Raw genomic sequence first — 22047 nt, 5'->3', positions numbered from 1 at the left:
AGCTTGGAGCATTTGGACAGGGCAAACCCACCAGGTTCCTCACTAAGTCCCAGCCTGGCTCAACAGAGACTGCCCCTAAACATCTGGGGACTCGATGAATGAACCACAATATGACGAGGGGCCTGGGAGGTAAGAGGCTTTGGAGGTGGGCTCTGCCCTCAGAACAGCTAATGTAGTCAGTGAGACCAGCCACGCCGGGCAAGGAATTAAAGGACGACAGAAGGCTTAGATAACAGCTTGGAACGTTACAAGCTGGGTCACAAGGCTGCGTGATGGACTGCGCCAGAGCCACCTCCTCGGCGAAGCCTTCCAGACGCTTCTCTGCTCAGCGCCGAGGGGCACTAGAGATTCCGGGAGAGCGAGCGGACCCGCCAGGGGCTCTCTCTGGGCGCCAGCTTTCTGAGAAAGGAGACTCGCTACCTTCCGGGCCTGCTTTAGGGTTCTACGAGCTCAAGTCTGGCGGGACCCTGGAAGGCCGTTGCAGCCACAAATTGTTTCCCCTAGTCATTGTTTCTTCTTTTCTTCTGCTCGCGCTCTCCCGGCCCCGCCAACCCCGCGACCTCCCACTGCCTTCCCAGGGCCCTTCTCCCTTCTCTCAGCTCCGCCCTGCCCGAGGAGGCGGGCCCGGCCGCGCGGCGCGCCAATCCGAGAGCCCTGAGCCGCTCTGCCTCCCGCGAGTCCCGCCCCACGCCATCACCCGCCAATCGTGCCGCGCGCCCGCTTCGCCGGGCAGCCCAATCGCGGGCGAGCTGAGCTGCCGGCGCCCCGCCTCTGCCGCGCTCGGCGGCGGCTAGGCTGGCGGCCGCTCCGGGCCCAGGCATTCTCCGGGCTCAGGCTGCAGCGTTGGGGGCGCAGGGGGCGGCGCTGCTGCTCGCGGGGTGCTGGGCGAGGCGGGCGCCAACGGCCGGGCCGAAGGGCGCCTCAGCTTCGCTGGGGCCTGCAGCGCGGGTCCTAGGACCAAGGAGGAGGCGGCGCCCCTTCTGCTCGAGGCTGGCCCGGTGCCTGCCCGGAGGAGGCCCGCGTCCGGACGTTCCCGGCCCGCAGCGACCCCGACGCGCCTCCCAGAGAGGCCCAGAGCTCCCGGCCACCCCCTGGGGGGTGCCCCGCCTTCCCGGGCCTCACCTGCCCTGGCCTCCCGGTACCCAGGTGCGGGGGCGTGAGCGGGGAGGGCGCCTCCCCCGGCAGCCAGCGGGGCGGGGGCGGGGCCGCCCTCCGCCCTCTGCCTTACCGGCCCGCCCGGCAGCCGCTCTTAGTCTCACCGGTCCGCCCGTTGCGCCTAGCCGCGCGGCGTGAGCTCCCAGGGGATCGCGGCTCGGGATGCTGCCCGCCAGCGCCGCCGCTCGCCCGCAGCCCGGCACCCCTGCCTCTGCCTCTGCCTCTGCCTCCTGGCCCATGCCCCGCTGTTTACATGCCGGTGAGGTCCCCGGCCGCTCCGAACCCCTCCGAGCCCCGGCTCCCCGAGGGTGAAGCCCGCCGGCCGCGAACTGGACTGGACGGTCGCTCAGACCTGGGGCCCGGGACTCCGATCTCCACCGCCTCCGCCACCATCTGGGCGGGATCCGGCTCTGGTGTTTTGAGGAGGGGGTGTGGTGTACGGAAAGAAATCCCGTCCCTCCCCACCTTTTTTGGCCCTTGGGGCTTCAGACTCAGGGAACTCGCTCATGGCTTTCTTGATGAAGAAGAAGAAATTCAAATTCCAAACCACTTTCACTCTGGAGGAGCTGACTGCGGTCCCCTTCGTGAACGGGGTCCTCTTCTGCAAGGTCCGGCTGCTGGATGGAGGGGATTTTGTCAGCTTATCGTCAAGGTAGGAGCTGGGGCGGTCGCGCCTACAAGGAGGGTGGGGGCGGGGTTGATGAGCGAGATCTAGCCACTTGGCAAGTGTGGAAGGGCCCTTTGGGGCAGGGGTGGGGAGGGTCGGGGGATTATGTGTGCCTGGGGCAGGTTGCACAAGGCAGGACTTGGCCTGAGGAAGTTGGCAGGGTGCCAGGCAGCCGCCAGCCAGATACCTGGGGGTCTAGTCTTTCAGCTCCCTCTTGGGGCCCTGCGTGCTGCTTGTGATAGGCCCATTCTGCAGATTTGCAGGTAGAGCCTGTCAGGGATTTGCACCCTAAGTGGGTGTGCAGGGGAGGGGTGTTCCAGGCCACCTTGCACCCGAACTGGCCTGTCATATGATTTAGAGTCCAGGCCAGCCACGGGTTCCTCGGCACCCCCAGGCGCCTGGGTAGGCCCGATGGCTGGCGTTCCCTGGTCTGGCTGGAGGGAGGTGGCTGGATTTTGGCCTACCCAGCCCCCTCCGAGTGACTGTCCTCCTCTGGCTGGAGCTGGGCTGCTTTGCATTGCAAATGACCTTGTCTAGGAGGCTGCTGCCTTCTCTGAAAGAGGCTCCGTTGAGTTTGGTTTTGTGTTGTTGGTCCCCATCCTGGCAGGTCCAGCTGCCCAGCTTATTGCTGAATGCAACTCAGTTCCCAGGCTGTCCTTTGCTGACTGGGCCCACCTGGGGTCACATCGTTCTGGCCTGTCTCAGAAGAGCCTTGGAGTCCTACAGATGGGGGTGTGACTCTTGACTCTGTTACTTTCCGGGCCTTCTCTTCTGGAAAGTGGGCCTAATACAGGTGGAGAAGCTGCAGCAGCTAGAACTCGGGGCAGGCCGGACACCATGGCTTATACCTATAATCCCAGTACTTTGGGAGGCCAACATGGAAGACTCACTTGAGGCCAGGAGTTCAAGACCAGCCTGGACAACATAGGGAGAGTCCCGTCTCTATTTTTTTTTTCTTTTTTTGGGAGGACATAGTTTTACTCTGTTGCCCAGGTTGTACTGCAGTGGCGCCATCTTGGCTCACTGCAACCTCCACCTCCCGGGTTCAAGCACTTCTCATGTCTCAGCCATTGGAGTAGCTGGGACTACAGACAGCCACTACCATGCCCAGCTAATTTTTGTGTTTTTATTTTTATTTTATTTTATTTTATTTTTTAAGATGGAGCCTCACGCTGTTGTCCAGGCTGGAGTACAGTGGCACAATCTTAGCTCACTGCAACCTCCACTTCCTGGGTTCAAGCGATCCTCCTGCCTCAGCCTCCTGAGTAGCTGAGATTACAGGTGCATGCCACCACAACTGGCTAATTTATTTGTGTTTTTAACAGAGATGGTGTTTCACCATGTTGGCCAAGCTGGCCTTTAACTCCTGACCTCAAATGATACACCCACCTCAGCCTTCCAAAGTGCTGGGTTGACAAGTGTGAGCCACTGTGCCCGGCCTCTGTCTCTATTTTTTAAAAATTAAAATGAAATAAAATACAATACAGGCAGGGCCTGGCCCAGTGCCTGGGAAATGCTTGTTTGCTCTTTGCTCCTTGGGCCTCCTTGTGGGCCCTGTTAGCCAGAGCTGCCTCACTGTTCTGAGAGCCCATTGTGTGTGTTATAGGTGGAGAAACTGAGGCCCAGAAAGAGGAAGTCAGTTGCTTGCCAGGGACCTCGAAGGAGTCTGTTGTTAACTGAACTTGGCCAGTTTGGGGACCTGTTGGATGAATCCAGAGGTCAGATGCTTTGCTGGGAGGAAGGGAAGGAAGGGGAACTGCACAGCCTAAGTCAGGTTTAGGAATCTCCGTTGTGGACCGGGTGGGGTGCATTTTCTGAGCATTGGCTCCCTGTTCTGCTGGGAGCTGCTTATCTGAGGAATTTGGACAAGGGCTGCCCCTTGTGGTGGGGGTGGCTGCCCTCCTTGGTTGCCTGGGTAGCCTGTGATCCTGAGGCCACCCACACAGCGGCCTCAGGTTTCAGAGAGAAGGCTGTGCTCAGAGCTAGGCCCTGGGGTTGGCTACTCACTCACTGGCTGAGAGACATTGGGCAAGTTACCTAACCTCTCTGATTGCAAGAAGCAGCAATGACTGGTGCTGTACTCCCTGTTTTACTAGCACCTGTCACTACCCCTGGACTGTGTCATGGAGCAGGAGTAGAAGAGGGGACCGAATAGGATTATTATCCCCATTTTACAGAGATGGAAACAGGCTCTGCGAGGGAATTATTTGCCTGAGTTGATTCAGTGGAGCCTGAATTCAAACTCGGATTGTGCTTTTAACCACTACCCTTGTGTGCCTCTGAACTTTCCTCTTCTGTAAAATGGGGACGTCATAGCCACCTCTAGAGTAGAGATAATCTGTGTGTTATGTCTGGCCCAGGCAAACTGCTGCAGCAGTTATGGTTTCTGTGGGTAGAGGGGCCCAGGCCTGGCCCCAGCCCTTTCCAGGTCTTAAGGGCACCAGATCCAGTTGGCAGGGGACCTATATGTGAGCTGGGAGTGGGGACAGGGTCTTGGATCCCATTGAGGAATATAAATCTTGAGCTCCAGGCTGAGGCTTTGCATGGTCTCCAGGTCCTGGAGCCACTGTCACCCTATCTGTTGGCTTTTCCATTGCCCTAAACCTGCTTCCCCATCAGGGAAACTCTGGGAAGTTCCAGGTCTTAGTCCACAGGGTCTGGAACTCTGTTTTTCCTTCGTTCCTCCTGGCAAGAGCCTTCAAATTCCCTGAATTCAGCTGAGCCCAAAGCCTTTCCCAGCCCTGTCCTGCCTGCACCCTGAGTGGGGCTGAGGAGGGAGGAACTGACATTGAGCCCCTCCAAAGTTGGGCAGGTATAGCCAGCTGTTTGCTGCTGGGCAGTTAGTGGCTGCCGGGCACCTGTTTGCTGCTGGGCAAGTGTGGTTGGAGATAGCAAGACGGTGACATTGGAACCTGAGGCCACTTTCGAGCTGCTTTGGCTTTTGCTGTGTTTTTGCCCAGTAGATGGGGGTTCCTGAGTTCCTACTCCCTCACGCTCACCCCACCTACCCTGCCTCGGCAGCCTGGGAACACTGCTTCACGGTCTGCCCCTCTAGACAATGAAGGCCCATTGTTTCCAAGTTGGGGCAGGGTCTGGGGGAACTGGACCTGGTTAGATCCTGGCCCCAGACCCAGTAGCATATTTCCCCTGCCTCCAGGAACCTCAGAGATGGCCCAGAGACCTGGTGGTGGCAGCATGGGCGGTGTCAGTGAAGCAGGCCCAAGGCCCCACCCCTGCAGCACCAGCCCTCCTGGCTGGAGTGGTTCCCTTGTTGCCTTGGCAACAGCTGGGTACACAGCTCTCCTGACCCAATTTGAGCAGGTAGAGCAAGTGGTGCATCGGGCTGTTGCTCAGCCTCATCCTGAGGCCTCCTTGAGAGCAGCGATCATCATGCTGCTGAGCTCTGAGTGCGTGCACTCTGTGCCAGCCGTGGTGCCGAGTCTTTTGCAAATGGTATTTCCATGAATCCTCTCAGCCACACGGAGAGGCACCGAAGCCAGAGAGGTGAAGCCACATGCCAGGGTAGTAAACGGTGGTAAATTTACCCAGGTGGTAAATGACAATTGGGAAATTAACATTTTGTCGTTCTATAAACCGCCCTTGATTGTACACATTCTGTATGCTTGGGGCTTGTCTAGCTCTTCAAATACATGATCATTTGAGGCCCTGTAGCCACCTACCCCATGGGCTGATGGCATTACCCCACTTATAGTTGAGGAAGCTGGGGTCAGGACAGCTGAAGTGACTGGGTCTGTGTTGCTTAGCTAGGAGATGGGATTTGAATTTGTGCAGGTTCAGTTCTAAGGCCCTGTCTTGCCTTGATGGCAGTTGGAAGCAGCTGCAGACCAATGTGGCAGCCCCAGACCTCTGAGAAAGATTTCCTTCCGTGGATTGGGTAGTGCAGGAAAGTCCAGAGCTGGGTAGTTAGGAGGCACCATGCCAGGTTTCATGAGCTCCAAGGAAAAGGGTCTCCAGGATCATAAGGTCGGGGTGGGGCTGAAGTCACTGGGGCATGGTGAGCATTTGCCAAGGTCCCTGCCTGGAGGCCTTCCAGGCATACGTATCCACATGGCATCTGGTAGGCTTTCCCAGGGGTCCCGGGAGGGAGGCAGAGGTCCCAGCCAAGACTGGCGAGCTGGGGAGCTACCACCCTGTCCAAGGCAACCCTTGGGCAGGAAGAATCCCAAACACCCAAGAGGTCTGTGCTCGAGATTGGCACCAGTCCTGTGGCCTGCCCCTTGCACGTGGCTGGTGGTGCCAGGGAAGGGGAGTACAAGGGAGGTGCTGACTTACCTCATAGCATGTCTTTTCCGGAGGAGATGAGGGCAGAGAGCATTTTCTCAGCCAATAAATGAGGAAACCGAGGTCTGGGGCAGATAAATGACTTGCTAGGGCCACTTCACAGGAGGAGCTGATGGCATAGCTTAGTGGACTTGGGTCTGGCCCTGACCTCTGTCCCTTGTGTCTTAGTAACTCTCTTTGTATGAAGGAGGCAGCCTGGGCCAGAAGTGGGAAGGGGTCTCTCTGGGGTCCCCTTGTGCTCTATATTTGGGTGCCAGACTGTCCAAGAAGCAGACAGCTGTGACTTGGAGGCCCCTCCTGTGGCCTTTCTTCTTTGGTAGGCTTGAATCATCAGTGGGCTTTTGATTTGGGCAGCCTTTGGTGGACTGTGGCTGCTCACCACAAAGGTGCTGCCTGCCTTCCATGGCACGGCTGGGCTGGTGGCCTGGAGGCACAAGTGGGGTTCTTTGAGTGTGAAGAAGGCCTTGGCCAGGTCGGTGCTGCAGCTGGAGGCCCCATGCCAGGCCCAGTCCCTGAGGAGGCCTGCCTGGCCGGGTCTTTGCTCACACTCCACACACATGTGGCCAGAGCCTCCATACCCCCCCACCGCACTCCGCACCCCCCCAGCCGGTCCCTCGCCCGCCCTTCTGGGAAAAGGCTGTGGAATGCTGCTTGAATCTACTGCTGGGGGAGGCCTGCTTGTAGGCACAGTGTGGAGCTCTAGGAGGGCAGGGTGGAGGTGGACACAGAATTCTGTCCCTCAGGGCTGAGCGAAGCAGGGGCCGTGGAGGTTTGGTGGGATTCTTAGATTGGCAGAGCACCCACTTTCGTTCACAGAGCAGGCACTCTGGAGGCAGAGCACACTGGGGAGGGAGAGGAGGCTGGTAGGCACGTGCGCCTGTTCCACTTTCCCCGAACACCTGCTTTGTCCTGGGCTTCTGGAGGTGATTATGATTAGATGACCCCGTTTCCATGGAGCTCCCAGCTAGGTGGGGGCAGTGAGCCTGGTGGGCATCGTGGAAGCTTCAGAGCTAGGCAGATCTATGGTGTGCCCTTCTGTGTCCCATTGGACCCCAGCAGGCGCCAGCTGGGGAGGCATTTCTGTCCAGGTGTGTGTCCATTTATTTGACAGATGTGGATCTGTCACTTACCTCAGGCTGGGCATGGTCTTTGTCCTCTTGGGGCACATCACTGACACAGGGAGAGTTTCATGGAAGAAGTGACCCTTCCTGGGAGCCTTGAAGGCTGAGAGGAATTAAATAGGGAGGGGGTCAGGATAAGCCTTTGGCATAGAGGCTCCTGTCCAGCATTTACTTGTTCCAGGGTCAGGCAAGGAGCTGGGGTACAGAGAGGGTGGAGGAGGGGATGGAGTAAGTTAAGGTAATGGGTGGCTGTGCTGGTATGTTCCTGGCCTCAGGAGTCCTGCCCAGGGGCAGCAGAGCTGTGTGCCATGGTTGCCAGGTAGAAAAGGTAGAGGGGCCTGACTTGCACCCAGGGAGGGACAATGGGAGCTGGCTGGCCAGTACTGCTCGCCTGGCGGTAGCAGTCAGAGGAGTAGGCAGATTGGAGAGAGGGCTGGCAGGCAGAGTGGGCAGGTGGGCTTCTTCAACTGCAGGGCTGGCATCATGCCAGTACTTAGTAAGTGCCAGGAGATGGATGGGGGCACAGTGGCCAAATGTAGCCAGGGTTTGTCGACCCCTGCGGTGCGCCAGTGGTTTGTGATTGCATGGAAATCTAGACTTCCCATTTGTTTTAAGTTGGAAGAACTGGCGACAGTGGTGCATGGCAGTGTTTGGCTCAAGGGGCTTTTCAGCTGCCTTTCGGTGTGGGCTGTCCAGTCGAGTTCCCCTGACCCCGTAGGATGCCTTGGACTCCTGAAGTGTGCTGCCTTAGGCCAGCCTGGGCCCCTGGGTGCTGGCAGAAGGCCTTCCATGTACAGGCTGGGGCACAAAGAGGCAGAGTGGCCTGTGGAGAGAAGGCCTGCTGGCAGAAGTGGGCATGGCTGGGTGGCCTCAGAGGCCAGCCCGGGCAGCGAGGCTGTGGCGCCAGGCCATCTGCTGGTTCCCATGAGGTCAGGCTATGCTGCTGGTGGCTGCAGGGAAGCCTGAAGCTGCCCTGCCTGTGCATGGCCTTGATGTCTGCTCCTTGGATCTAGCCTTTGCTGCCAGCTGGCCACACTGTTGGCAGGTGCCACCTTGGCAGCCCCTACTGCCTACCCGCCAGCCTGGCAGCAGCCCTGACCCGAGATGATCTGGCTCCGTGGAGCCAGGCTATTCCCTGAGGCCTGTTCTTCGCTTCCTGCTCCGTTCTGGGAGCTGCTCTGGCCAGGGGCTCTTAGCAGCAACCACATCACGTGCCTGAGGGCCCTGCTTGTCCAGGCATGGCTGGGAGGCCCTGAGTGCCTTTAAACCTTGCTTGTTTAGTACCTGGGAGTCCTGACTTGCATTTGAGAGGCCCTGCTTGTGCCCTGGGATGGCTGCTGGCATGTCTGCTAAGGGGTCAGGAGCTGAGGGACTCCATGTGTGGCATCTGGTGACTGGTATGCAGTGACCCTGCCGTCACTCGCGTGCTGCTGGGGACAGGCAGTAATATTTGCAGCACAGCCAGTTTAGATGTATCCTCATCTTACCAGGGAGCCCCAGGAAGTTTAAGCAGGGGAGAGACACCAGATTTGATTAGAAAGAGATCCGGAACTAATGTAGGGTGGGGAGAGGGTGTTGCTCTTTATTATCCACCTCCTCAGCAAGTGGTTTGGATTGTGGGGACACCATACCTGCCCCAGGGCTCCAGATATGACCTGGGACCTGTTAGCCACCCACTATGAGATTAGACTACTCTCTGTGGCTCATTAAGGCCTGACGTTGCCCAACCTGTGGCTGGCTTCTGTGTCTGCATAGGGCTGTGGTTGCAAACCCTGGATCTTTGCTCTGAACCTCTTTTGGCACCCGGAGCTTGGAAGAGCTCTCACATGCAGGCCTGAAGCTGCCCGCACCCCCCTGCCTGGCCCTCTCTCCCTCTAACCAGCTGGTTTCAGTGGCTGGGAGGAAAAGCTCTGATAGAGGCCTTTCTGCCTGCTTGTTCTGCCTTGCTGCCTCCCTGCCTCCAGGCCTGTGGGAGACGTTCTCACCCGGCTTCTGTGACCTTGGGCAAGGGACTTGGCCTCCGAGCCTTAGTGACCGTCCCTAAGAAGCAGGGCTGCTGGTGCCTGGCTCCTGGTGCTTTCAGAGGACGCGGTGAGATAATGTCTGTCAGACATCCAGCGTCGCTCCTGGCATACGGTGCACACACTACTGCATGTGCCACAGTCTGTCCTCCTGTGCCCAGGCTGAGGTATGGCAGGGCCAATGCCGCTGCATGGACTGATAAAGTGCTGCTGGGAGAGGGCACTTTCCACTTGGGCCAGGGGTGGGAGCTGATGAGAAGCACACCAGGTGTCTGAGTTCAGGGTCCCCAGTGGGGTCTGTGTTCTCTTGTCCCTTGTTGGCTTGAACTTGCCCCACAGGGGGATGCTTGGCTGTGAGCCAGTGCGAGTTGGAGCATTCCTGCTGGGTGGGCCCAGGCTGGGCTGGGGTGCTTTTGCTTAGGCTCTGGCAGGCAGAAGGCAGCTTCCCACGGAGGCAGAGGGCATTGGCTGTCAGGCTGCAGGTGGGCAGGGGTGTGGGTGAGAGAGACAGTAGCCCCTAGGTAGATGGGAAGCCCCTGCCACTCCTGGCCTCAGGCCTTAGGCTGGCCTCCCATCGGCTGCCACTGCTCCTTACCCTTCTGGTTTCTGTGCCTTTGTTCCTGCAGTTGCCTCTTCCTCAAGTTCCCTTCCCCCACTTCTCTGTTCGTTGAATTTCTTCTCAGCCTAAGAGCCACCTGCTCCAGGAAGCCTTCCTTGGCCTCTTTTGGCCTTGTATGTTCTCTGTGGGCCCTCATCTCAGGGTGCTGCAGTCTCTGTCCACATCTCTAGCTCATTCCCCAGACTGTGGGCCCTTCACGGGCAAGAGTAGTCCTTCTTGCATTATTGCATCTTGGTCTTGGGGCTTCCTGCTGTGGGTTGGCACTGCCCTGGTGCCAGAGCTTTTCTCTCCTGGCTTTTGTCCCCTGGCTCTGAACCAGTGTGAGTGCTGGTGCGGGACCTCATTGTGGCTGCTGTCAGCTGCTGGACCCACCCCCCACCCCATTCCCTTTTCAGGCCCGAGGTGTCACTCTGTGTCAGGAGCAGCCCTCACTCACATACCGGACAGCTGGGTGCCTCCACGGGCTCAGAGGCTGCAATTGAGAGGCAGCTGGAGGCATCGATGGTGTGGGTGGGGTGGGCCCCTCTGCACGGGGTAGGGATGCTCATAGCAGGCAGAGTGGGAAGGAGGAGGGGGCTGGGGCCTGACTCCAAGCATGGCAATTGGACCTTGGCAGCTGCTTGATTGCCCTGTGACTTTGGCTAAAGGCCTTGTCCTGTCAGCCTCAGCCTCGTCCTCACAGGGCTGCTCGCACGGGAGCAGGAGGGCTACCTACTCAGCACAGGGCGAGGCACCTGGCAGCTAAGGACAGACTAACCCTGCCCAGAGAGGAGGTGGCTGTCTAGTGCTCAGGGAGGGCGGAAGTCTGGGTGTAAGGCACTCTTACCTCTCACCACTTCCTCTCTGAGCAGACTCTGCAGATGTGGGGCAGCAGACCTGTGGCTCCTTGCTCCCCCTAGGATTCCCTCAGACAATTTCCTGGGTACCTTCTGGGTGTGGGGCTCAGGCTGGGCCCTGGAGATGTGGCCCCCACCCCTGCAGGGCCCTCCAGTGAGGGGAGGTGCACAAATCCCATCAGTGCTATGGCCATGGGCCCTGAGGAGGGGATGCTGGGCTCGGTTCTGGGGCATGAGTAGGATTAGCAGGTGGCGGTGGGAGAAGAGCAGCCTGGGATGGAGGCATGGCAAGAGTGAGCTCGCTGAGCAGGAAAGAGGGGCCGCCGACCTCGGAGGGAGCTTGCAGTTAGTAGGAGTTGAGGGGAGGGGTTTGGACTGTACACGGAGGGGTGAGAGCCGCAGAAGGATGTGAATCAGAGTCACATTTGTAGTTTAGAACCACCAAGGGCAGCCATGGAGTTGATTGCTTGGGGCTGCAGGTTGCAGAAGGGCAGGTGACTGTCAGCTGAGAAGGGCGGCTTTCCACCTCTGTCATCACGGAATTACTCCAAACAAAACCCAAGGCATACCGTCCAATGCTGAGGATGAACAAGCTGCTGCCACTCACAACAGGAACCAGTCTCACAAACAACTTTGAGCAAAGAAAGCCGGAGACAAGAGTGTATGATGCGGCTGGGCGCGGTGGCTCATGCCTGTAATCCCAGCACTTTGGGAGGCTGAGGCGGGCAGATCATTTGCGGTCAGGAGTTCAAGACCAGCTTGACCAACATGGTGAAATCCCGTCTCTACTAAAACTACAAAAAAAAAAAAAAAAAATAGCTGGGCGTGGTGGCACATGCCTATAATCCCAGCTACTCAGAAAGCTGAGGAGGCAGGAGAATCACTTGAACTCGGGAGGCGGAGATCACACCACTGCACTCCAGCTTAGGCAAAAAAAAAAAAAAAGGATATGATGCCATTTATACAAAGTTTAAAAACCTTTCTGATACAAGTCAGGGCAGTGCGGTCTTTGTTGAGGGCAGTCATGTCTGGAAGGAACTTCTGGGGGCTTGTAATCTGCTTCTTGGGAGCTGGTTTCGTGGGTATGTTCTCTCAGAGAATCTGCAAGTTCTGCACATCTCTGTGCCAGAAACAAGCCTTGAGATGCCCCACACTTTTGGGTGGTGCTAGGTGGATGTCTGAGACAAAAACAAGGCACCTTTTTGGGTATCTGGAAGCCTGAAGGAAGTCCTCAGGTGTTTCCTGGGTCTTTCTGGTGATGCAGCCCAAACGGTTCTGGCCTGATAAACATCACTCTTGTTTACAAGGCAGTAACTCATCCTGGCAGCTGCAAACAGGCTTCTCTGGCTGGAGATTTTCTTCCTGCCTCTTGCAAACCCCAGCAGGGGGTGCTGGGCTGTGGGGCTTGGCAGTTCAGCGGGAGGGCGGGCTCCCGAGGCTGCCAAAGGACTAGATCTCTATGAACTTTGCTTTCCTCATCTGTGAAATGGGTTAATAAGCTTCTTGATGCTTGGATGAAATGGGTTAGTGCCTGTTATGTGCCCATGATAGCCCCTGGCATGGAGTACGGACTCAGCAAAGCCTGGCAGCAGGGTGAGAGCAGAAAGGAAGGGTTCCTATTTCTTCTCCCTCTGTCCCTGTAATTGTTTCTCATTTCTCTTCCTATGGTTCACCTATTCAGCAAACATTTGTAATTAGAATCAGGCCACTGCCTTGGCCAAGACAACTGTCCGTGCCTGGGGCCCAGAGCCAGGGAGACTCTTAGGCACATTCATCTCTCAGAGGGGTGCTGAGCATAGTGGGATGAGGGGGAATTGCCACTCCACCTGCTCTCCCCTGAACCCTGTCTTTACGAAGGGGCGTTTGGCTGACTGTGCTCTCCCCAAATGCCAGGAGAAAGCCTGACATTGGGGTGCAGCAGCCCCTAAGGGTTTTTTAATGTTGGCCACACCCATCTTGGATACAGGCAAGACTGAGACTAGGCTCTTGGGATGTGTCCCCAGTGTCCAAAGCAGGTCTGATGTTTAGTAAGTGCTCAGTAAATGTATATGGAGCCTAAATGATAGAGGCAAAGATTGGTCCAGGATTGCTCTGTGAGTCTTCAGGGAATCAGATGTCTGGGGAGGAGGTAGAGACCAGTGAGTCAGGCCCTCACACTCCAGCCTGATGCTTAGCCCATGGTGGCTGGAATCTTGGGGAACCAATGAAGATGGCTGGAAAAACAGGTCTGAGTCTGTGCAGGGCTGGGAGGAAAAGTGACTTTGGCGGAGCAGTTCATGATTATCTCCTGGTCACCTCAGAAGTCCAGGAAGCCTTAGGGCATACTGTATGGATCAGTAGGAACAGCTGGGTAGCAGAGCCAGCAATGGCAGTGACCCCTGGCCCCTTGGACTCTGCAGAGAATGAGGCCCTATCCTTCCATGAAGGTGGCACAAGAAGGCTTAGGGGCAGCCCTTACGGGAGCAGGGGTGTGAAGGGTGCTTATTTAGTCATTAGTTACTTACTGACTTACCGTGTGCCCAGCGTCATCCTTGGGACAGGGGAAGCAGCAGTGAGGGAAACAGAGGCCCTTCCTCCAGGACCTCCGCAGTCTGGGAGGTTCCCACAGGAACCTAAGACCCAGGCCTAGAAGAGGAAGCCTGCAGTGTGTAGGGGGTGCCCTTGGGATGGGCTGGGATGGAGGGTACGGGTAGAGAGGACAGAGGCAGCCAGTGACTTGAGTCTAGTCATTCGAGGATCCAATCCCTGGGGAGAGGGATCTGTTCATCCTCTCCCCTTCCTCCTTGGGTGAATCAACCACCACCCAGGCATGAGTCAGCCAGGACCGGCTCAGGCATGACTAGGCCACCCGGTGGTCCCCTTCCCTGGATGTCCCAACCAGGGTGTCCCAGCCAGGTTAAAGATGTAAGGAAGCCAGGTGTGGTAGCTCACGCCTGTAATCTCAGCTGCTTGGGAGGCTGAGGCAGGAGGATCACTGGAGCCCAGGAAGAAACATAGACCTCCCTACCTCAAAAAAAAAAAAAAAAGACTTGCCGAAATATACTGATCCATGGTTCTAGGGCAGAGAAGAGGATGGGGGACTGGGTCAGGGGCTTTGCATGCCCAGCTTCCTGCTGGACCACCTGCCTCTGAGGGGAACTCAAGGTGCCTCTCAGTGTTACTTCTGGAGGTCTAGTCCCTGATTCCATTCAGCATGGGTGTCCACTGTGCCAGGTCCTATAGCAACTCTGTAAGACAGGCGCAGAGCCAAATTGAGTCCAGAGAGGTCATGTCCAGTAGGTACCAGAGCCTGGCTTTGAGCCTCAGTCTCTGCTTCTCCATGCCTTGCGGGCAAGCCTGCTGGGAGCTGGGCAAACCTGCTGGGAGCCTGGCCAGCCTTGAAGCTCTGTGTTTTCTGTGGGCAAGGGTCCTGGGTTGGTGGGGGGGAATCTGCCAGCACAGCCCAGCCTGACACCCGCTCTGTCTTCTTGCTTTGAACCGCTGGGGTCTTGGGCCCAACCCTGGCATGGGAGCCCAGCTTGCAGCTCTGGGGTCAGACAGTGGTGGCTTCAGATCACAGCCCTCTCCTGGTCAGGAGACCTTGGGCAAGTGCTTTCCCTCCTCTGGGCCTGTGTTTCCTTGGCTGCGATGGGGTAATAGGCTGATAGCACCCGTCTCCTAAGGCTGGGCTGTGGATTCTTGACGTCGGGGAGAGTGCTTGGCTCAGTGCCTGACATGCAGAAGTGTTCAGGAAATGGGGGGCTCATTTTAACGCCCCCCGCCACTGCAGGGCCTGCTGGGGGGGACATTTTTCTACTTCTCCCTCCTGGATTGCCCTGACTTGGTCCTCAACACCAGCAGGTCTTGACGGATTTGGCTCAGAGCCACAGCCCACTGGCCCCAAACTTTGACCCAGTGACCCTCCCTACCTTGGCATAGGCCTGGTCTCAAAGCCTCTTCCCTGGGATTGAGACTCGAGGTGAAGGGTTAGCCCATACAGCACAGGGTCCAGGGTCGCTAGCGTGACAGATGCTCATGCCACAGTCTCAGGAGAATGGCTGCACTGCCCTGGCAGATTCCCCAGGGATTCTGTAAGATCAGAAGGTGGGGTGGGTTCCTGAAGGGGGGCCTGGGAGTACAGACCACCCCTCACCTCCCGTGTGACCTGCAGCAAGTGCCTGGCCTCCCTGAGTGTCTGTTTCCTGATCTGTGAAGTAGAAGCAGGAAGGTGATGCTTGAGAATCACTTGGCACACAGGAGGGTGCCTGGGAAACAGGAACCAGGCTGGGCCATACTGGGTGCCAGGGGCATCTTTGCCCAGGTGTGTGGGATTCTTGGTTAAAGCCAGTAGTTTACTTTGGGTTCCTTCAATGGCCTGTTCCCTCTTGGGCTGTAAGAGCAAGAGAGAGTGATCATTTGCATCACTTGAGAATGGCATTTACAGGGCATTTGCCTGGGCAGTAGCTCAAGCCATCTGCACAACCTGACTCTGGGTACAGAGGGCAGAGCAGGGCAGCCACTTGCCTGTGCTTGTAAAACAGGGATGCCCGCACGTGCCTGCTTGGGCTGTTTTTTTTGAGATGGAGTTTTGCTATGTTGCCTAGGCTGGTCTTGAACTTCCTGGCTCAAGCAGTCCTCCAGCCTCAGCCTCTGGAGTAGCTGAGATTCCAGGTGCACACCACCATACCCAGCTTGTGTGGGGTTTTTTGAAGATCAGTCTCAAGGTTGCTGCTTGACTGGTGAGTGGCAGGATTCAGACCTAGATGTGTCTGACTCCAGAATCCTTTCACCCAACCCTGATACTTGTCTAGCAAGCCTGAGTGACCTGACTTCCCTCTACGCTGTCCCTGTGCCCTGCCCCTTTTCCATCTTGGAGTTTCTGAAGCCCCAGTGGGCTGTCCACTCTGTGCTTGTTTGGATCACCTGTGATGCCAGCCTCCGTCCCAGCCCACCCACCAATCCCCGGGCCATCACTAATAGGGCTGTCTTTGGCAGGGGAGTAAAGAGCATTTTGGGGATGCCAGGTGGCTGATCTGAGTGCTCCAGTGGCTTGGCTTCTAGAAACTTCTTGCTGCCTCTTTGCAGGAAGAGGCGCTGGCCATGCTAGGACTGAACTGCTCCCCGTGAACCCCTGGCAGAAGCCAGATGCTGCTGTGCTGCCACGTTGGCTCTTTAGCCCCTGTTCAGATGCCTTGGCTGGTCCCTGGGCAGGCCCCTCCCAGGCGGCTGTATCCTCTTCTCTTCAGGGAAGCACAAGGCAGATGTTGTCGATTTAAATTGTTTCCTTATTAGACTCTCGCTCTCTCTAGTCTGGGCTGGGTTTCATCAGCCGGGAACTCTGATTGCATCACTTTGTCGCTCACTCCTCCAGGAACGAGGCCAAGGCTGGGAGAGCAGGCAGGGTGGGAGTGAGTGTGGCTGAAGGAGGGGCAGGCGGATGGCAGGGGAGGGACATAAGTGATAGTCTTAAGTGATGGGGCCCTGCTCTGGGGGACCAGCACTCTCAGGAACCCTGGAGCACAGCTGGAACCTGGGGTTGCACATGCCTATCACAGCGCTATTGTCTCTTAGCTGGGTGCCCAGCTCCCTGCGTCAGAATCACCTGGGAGCTTGTTGAAAATGTCCTTTTAAGGCCTGCAGCAGTGGCTGTCAACTGGGGTTGATTTGGCGATCTCTGGAGACATTTTTGGTTGTCACACTTGGGGCTGTGCTACTGGTAGGATGCTGCTAAACATCCCACTGTGCACAGGACAGCCCTTCCCAAAGAGAAACCCTGTCGCTCGGAGTCTGTGGTTCTGCACAGGACAGCCCCTCACAAAGAGAAACCCTGTCCCGCGGAGTCTGTGGTTCTGGCAGGGTTCACTGGGAATCTTCATTTGTCATGAGCCAGTGGATATTTTTATCCGAGAAGCCCGTCCTGCTGGACCTCGCCCCTGTCTCTTTGCTCGTGAGTTTGAGCACCTGCCCCGCCAGGGCTTCGTGTTGAGCACCCAGTGGAGGTAAGACGTGTGTCTCTGAGTACTGGAACTGGGAAGGCAAAGTATTGAGAGTGGGGATCACACTGGAGCCCTGTCACAGGCTGGGCTGTCCCACTGATACCCAGATTCCCTTTTCCTGACTTCTGCTCCTGTGAGGGTTGCCAGCCAGGCATGCACTTTTGCTCCGACTCTGAGGAGAGGCCCTGATGGGCCCATTTGACCCCTGTTTGTAGGGATCCTGTGGGCCTGGCAGCCTGAGGCCAGGAGGTGGCGCCCACGGCACTATGGCACGAACCTCCTGTCACCCTGGTGATGGAGACCTGGGGTTGCCAAGGCTTTGGGATCTTCTTATTGCACCTACTGGACAGTGATGCAGGACTGTGCTGGGGATGTGGCAGTGAACTGACCTCGGGACCACAGTGGCGGGAATTCTCTGCGTCTTCCCTCTGTTGAGCAGTGGAGAGAGGTGCTATGGGACCACAGCCACCCCAACAGCCCTGGGTGATGGGCAGGTCGTCCTTTTACAGATGAGGAAGTTGAGGCTCGCTGAGATGGGTTATCTGAGTCACTTGGCGGCTTCTCCTCCTCACCAGCCTCATCCACCCTCTGGCCTTCCAGGGAGTCTCTTCCTGGGAGCCACCTCCCTCCTCCGGGTCTTCCCTGTGCTGTTCCGCCTGCCTGGGACCTCCTTGTTCCCAGATCTTCACCCAGCTGACCTCTGCCTGAGGTCCCAGCTCTAACATTACTGTCCAGGGAGGCTTCTCGCCCTCCTGCCTCCAGAATAGGTCAGGGCCTGCTCTGTTCACCGCTCTCGTAGCCCCTTCGACTTCCTGGGAGACTGGCGGTGACTGCAGTCATTTCCTGTGTAATGGCTGTCTCCTCCCTCAACCAGGAGGTTGCTCACGTTGTGTCCCGCATCCCGAGCCCGCACCGTAGTCAGTCCTCGTGGATACATTGTGGAGGTCCTGGTCTGATTTGGAACACAGGTCCCTGTGTCTCCCCACGCCACCCGGCATGGCTTCCTGGGGTGCGTCAGAGGGTGGTCAGGTCACTGGGCAGCCTTCCCAGGGCCAAGGACACCAGCCTGCTGGGGTGCTCTGCTGTTTCAGGACAGCCCAGAAATAGCCAAATTCCACTGCTGAGATGGCCACAGTGGCTGTGGTGGGTGCAGGGCTTGTCCCGCCTCACTGAGATTTACATATTTAATTGTATATCTTCAAGCTAAAAATGAAACCCAGTCTCTGTAATTACCTTTTCCTGGCAGCGGGGAGCTGGGGAAGCATGCCCTGCAACCCCAGGCCCAGGAGGGCGGGTCATCACTGTTTCTTCCCAGGCGGGCGGCCAGCCCTGCCAGCAGGCCTCATGTACTGCAGGGGGTAATTCCACTTGGTGCCTTGGGAGGGCCCAGGGTTTGAACCACGTAGCTGGGGGTTCACATCTCTTTTGCTTATAAGCAGCCTTCCTAACCCATACCCTTTTCTCATTTTCAATTTAAATTTCAATTATGGAAAAAATTAAAAAAATTTTTTAAAAAGAAACAAAAAAGGAAACAGAAAAAAAATGAAAAAAGAAAAAAACAATAAAATAAAGACACACACAGAAAGAAACAAAAGGTGAGGGTGAAGAAGAAAAAAGCAAAACAATTTCGATTATAGAAATAATTCTTGGACAGAAATGAAGGCAGCGGCTCTGATAACCTCTCTACCCCACCTTTGGTCAGACCTGCTCTGAGCTCCCTGCCTGCCTTCTGGATGTTGTCCCCTCACACCAGTGTGAATAAGCTGCTTGGCCAGGGAGCCTGAAGTCCAGGGTTCTGGGTTAAAACAATCTCCTCCTCTGGGCCTTGGTTCTATCATTTTAAAATTTCAGTTCTCTAGCCTAGACCTGGGCCACATTAGGGTAAGTTGGGACAGGGGGCACTGAGGAGGGTGCACGGTCCTATGATTTTCTTTCATTTTTAATAAAGGTAGGGTCTTGTTGTGTTGACCAGGCTGGTCTCCAAGCCCCGTCCTCAAGGGAGTCTCCTGTCTTAGCCTCCCAAACTGCTGGGATTATAGGCATGAGTCACCATGCTTGGCCTGTTTTCTTAATAAACATCTTATTTATAATTTTTCTTCATAGCTGCTTGTTTCAGTTTTTTTTCCCCACACTTTTTACTTTGTGAGACGGGCAGCTGGTTGTGCCTCTGGTCACTGGAGATTTGTGTTGGGTACTGCTATGCACAGCACCCAGCAACCCAGGCCTGCTCTCTCAGCACTTGCAGACCACGGAGGTCACAGCCGGCTCTGGTGGCACTCGGCTCTCAGGACCCTGGGCCCTCCCCCAGGCATCACAGTGCTTGGGTGGGGTCATTCTACAGTGAGGCATTTCCACTCCACGCCACATTGCAGTCTCCAGGACTGCCAGGGGAGTGGGTTCCCTTCAGTCAGGTGTACTTTAAGAAATACAGGCCGGGCGCGGTGGCTCAAGCCTGTAATCCCAGCACTTTGGGAGGCCGAGGCGGGTGGATCACGAGGTCAAGAGATCGAGACCATCCTGGTCAACAAGGTGAAACCCCGTCTCTACTAAAAATACAAAAAATTAGCGGGGCATGGTGGCGCATGCCTGTAATCCCAGCTACTCGGGAGGCTGAGGCAGGAGAATTGCCTGAGCCCAGGAGGCGGAGGTTGCGGTGAGCCGAGATCGTGCCATTGCACTCCAGCCTGGGTAACAAGAGCGAAACTCTGTCTCAAAAAAAAAAAGAAATACAACAGATACTTCCTGCTCAAAAAGAAGAACAAAGGGGGCACCATGCTCTCCGTCCTCATCCTTTCTGTCCTTTTTCACTACCCAAGTCTCCAGACCCTTCAGTGGCCAGAGGTGGCCTTTATTTGCAATTTGATGTGGACACCTCCCATTTTCTCTGTGCTTGTGGGCATTTACATATGTCACTTTAAACAAGGCCAGGCACGGTGGCTCACACCTGTAATTCCAGCACTTTGGGAGGCCGAGGCCAGCGGATCACGAGGTCAGGAGTTCGAGACCAGCCTGGCCAGTATAGTGAAACCCTGTCTCTACTAAAAATACAAAAATTAGCCGGGTGTGGTGGCGCATGCCTATAATCCCAGCTACTCAGGAGGCTGAGGCAGGAGAATCACTTGAACCCGGGAGGCAGAGGTTGCAGTGAAGCCATTGCACTCCAGCCTGGGCAACAGTGCAAGAATCTGTCTCCAAAAAAATTAATTAATTAAATTAAAATGGGGTCACATAGATAGATCCCCTTCTGCATGTTACCTTCCTGCGGGTCTGATGGGCCGTCTCTCCCTGCCGGGGAGCACAGCTTGCCTATCCTCCCCTCCTTCCCTTCTGACGTTGCCCACCGGGTGCCATCAGAGCAGTCCTCAGTTCTTCCCATTTTTGCCCAATTGCTGCTGCTGTGACCAGTGGACACCATGGGGACTGCCCTGCCATACAGTCCCTCTGTAGGCTTGGGGTCAAGGCTGCCTCTCCAGTCTCCCTGTCCCACTCCTGCCCCCCCATCTCGGCCCAGCCATACTGGCCCCTGGGTCCTCCTTACACACGGCAGGCACATTCCCACCTCAGGGGCTTCGCACTTGCCGTTCCTCGTGCCCGGATTGCTCTTCGCCAGGTATCTGTGGCCACTCGCTTCAGTCTTAGCTTAGATGTCACCTTCCCATGAAGACCTTCTCTGGCCCTCATTCCCTGGTGCCTCCGTTGCTGGGGCACCGTCTGCCTCCTTCTCGGTTCCTTTTCTCCGATGCACTTCAGGCTAGCCAGCACACATTTGCCTGGTTTTGTCTGTCTCCTACCCACTGCCAGAGTAGAAGCCCCTTGAAGGCAGGGATTTCTGTCTTCTCTGTTTATTGCTTGTGTCCCCAGAGCCTTCAGCAGTGCCTAGCACCTGGTGGGGGCTTAATAAAAGGTTTCTGAGTAAATCAAGGCTCTGAGATGTCCTCAATCCTGACCTGGCCAGCTCCCAACCTGGGGCTCATGGCTGCCTGCCTGGCATCCTCATTCCTGCCTCTCGTCATGAGCACCCCTCACCCAACCCCTGATCTGAGCCTGCGTTCATCTCCCCCCATGATCCCTGCCCCCTGCATGGGACTTCGTGCCACCTGCCTGGGGGTGCCCAGCTGCTTCCCACTAGAGGTGCTCCAGGGCTGAGAGGAAGGTAGTGTGGGCCCTGAGGCAGCTGTAGAGCTGGGTCCCAGATGTGACAAAGGCTGTGGACACAGATGGGGCTGGGGTCGAGACCAGTTCTGCTGTGACTTCGGGTGAGTTACGCAGCATTTCTGAGCCTCACTTTCTTCATCTGTAAAGTAGGCTGTGGTAGCAGTCACTTTTCAGGGTTGAAGAGTTCCTGGCTGCACACAGTAGGCCCTCAGGAGGTGGCCACTTCAGCTGTGTTTTTTTTCACCCTTGCTATGACCTCTGGCCATGGGCCAGGGCAAGGCTGCTCGCCTCTTCCCATGGGACTGGTGGCTGCTAATAGGTGATTGTTCAGAGCTCTGTAGAAACCAGAGGGAGGCCCAGTGCTGATCCTGTGAGCCCTTCCTGTGGAGAGAGGAAACCTGCCTGTTACCTGAGCCTAGGAGGGCTCCACGTGACTTTCTCTGGCTTGGCCCTGGAACCACAATGAGCCTTAGGCTTCCTGGCTGGTGTTCCCACGGCACTCTCAGAAGGGATGGGAGAAAGCCCACAATTCACTGCCAGCTTTTGTTCCCAGACACTAATCCCAGTTCCATTGGGTGTTTCAACACGCCCAGGGCACCGAGCTGCCTCCCCAGGCCTCCAGCAGCTGCTTCCAATTCTAGGTGAAGTATGAGGACCATGGCTTCTCCCCAGCCTTCCCCCTTTCAAGCTTGGGCCTCCTCTGGCTGCCTGGGAAATGTCTCTGCTCTCTTTGCCCTTCTGCTCCCCTCTGTGGCTCTTTTCAGCCTCTGCCTAAGCCACAGTCCACGGTGGCAAGACAGAGCTGTTGTCAGAATCAAATGCAGAGTCGTCTCACACCCTTGAGGACTGGCGGGACCTGCCCCTGCTCCATCACCCATCTCATCCCCTCCGACCTCCCCGCAGCTTCTCTTCAGCCACTGGCCTCTGCACTGGTTTTCCACATGCCAAGTGTGTTTCTGCCTCGGCCTCTGCACTTGTTGCTCCCTCACCTGGAGGGCCCTTCCCCCATCTTTGCTTGGTTGCAGTCCCCACTTCCCTCTAAGCCTTGCTCAGATGTCACTGCCCTAAGGGCCATCCCTAACCCCACACCTGAATTAGCCCCAGCTCATCTCTACATTCCCCACTCATCTTCCCTTCCCTTCCCTGTGGTGTTCTCCATTTTTTTTTTTTTTTTTTTTTTTTTTTTTTTTTTTTTT

The 22047-nt window shown here is 56.6% G+C and overlaps 1 protein-coding gene across 1 annotated transcript in view; it reads left to right on the top strand.

Moving 5' to 3' along the window:
• The first annotated feature begins 783 nt into the window (after nt 1-783).
• The window catches only part of FAM102A (family with sequence similarity 102 member A), a 40719-nt gene continuing 19455 nt past the window's right edge, over nt 784-22047 (top strand). Inside the window, exon 1 of the mRNA XM_032257375.1 lies at nt 784-1807. Coding sequence (XP_032113266.1) covers nt 1662-1807 — 146 coding nt within the window. The 5' untranslated portion in view covers nt 784-1661. The remainder of the gene's footprint in view (nt 1808-22047) is intronic.

This window comes from Sapajus apella, unplaced genomic scaffold (assembly GCF_009761245.1).
Source record: "Sapajus apella isolate SASKATOON/1434 unplaced genomic scaffold, GSC_monkey_1.0 scaffold97, whole genome shotgun sequence".
In the NCBI taxonomy this organism is placed as follows: domain Eukaryota; kingdom Metazoa; phylum Chordata; class Mammalia; order Primates; family Cebidae; genus Sapajus; species Sapajus apella.
This window is presented reverse-complemented; position numbering and strand designations above follow the sequence as displayed.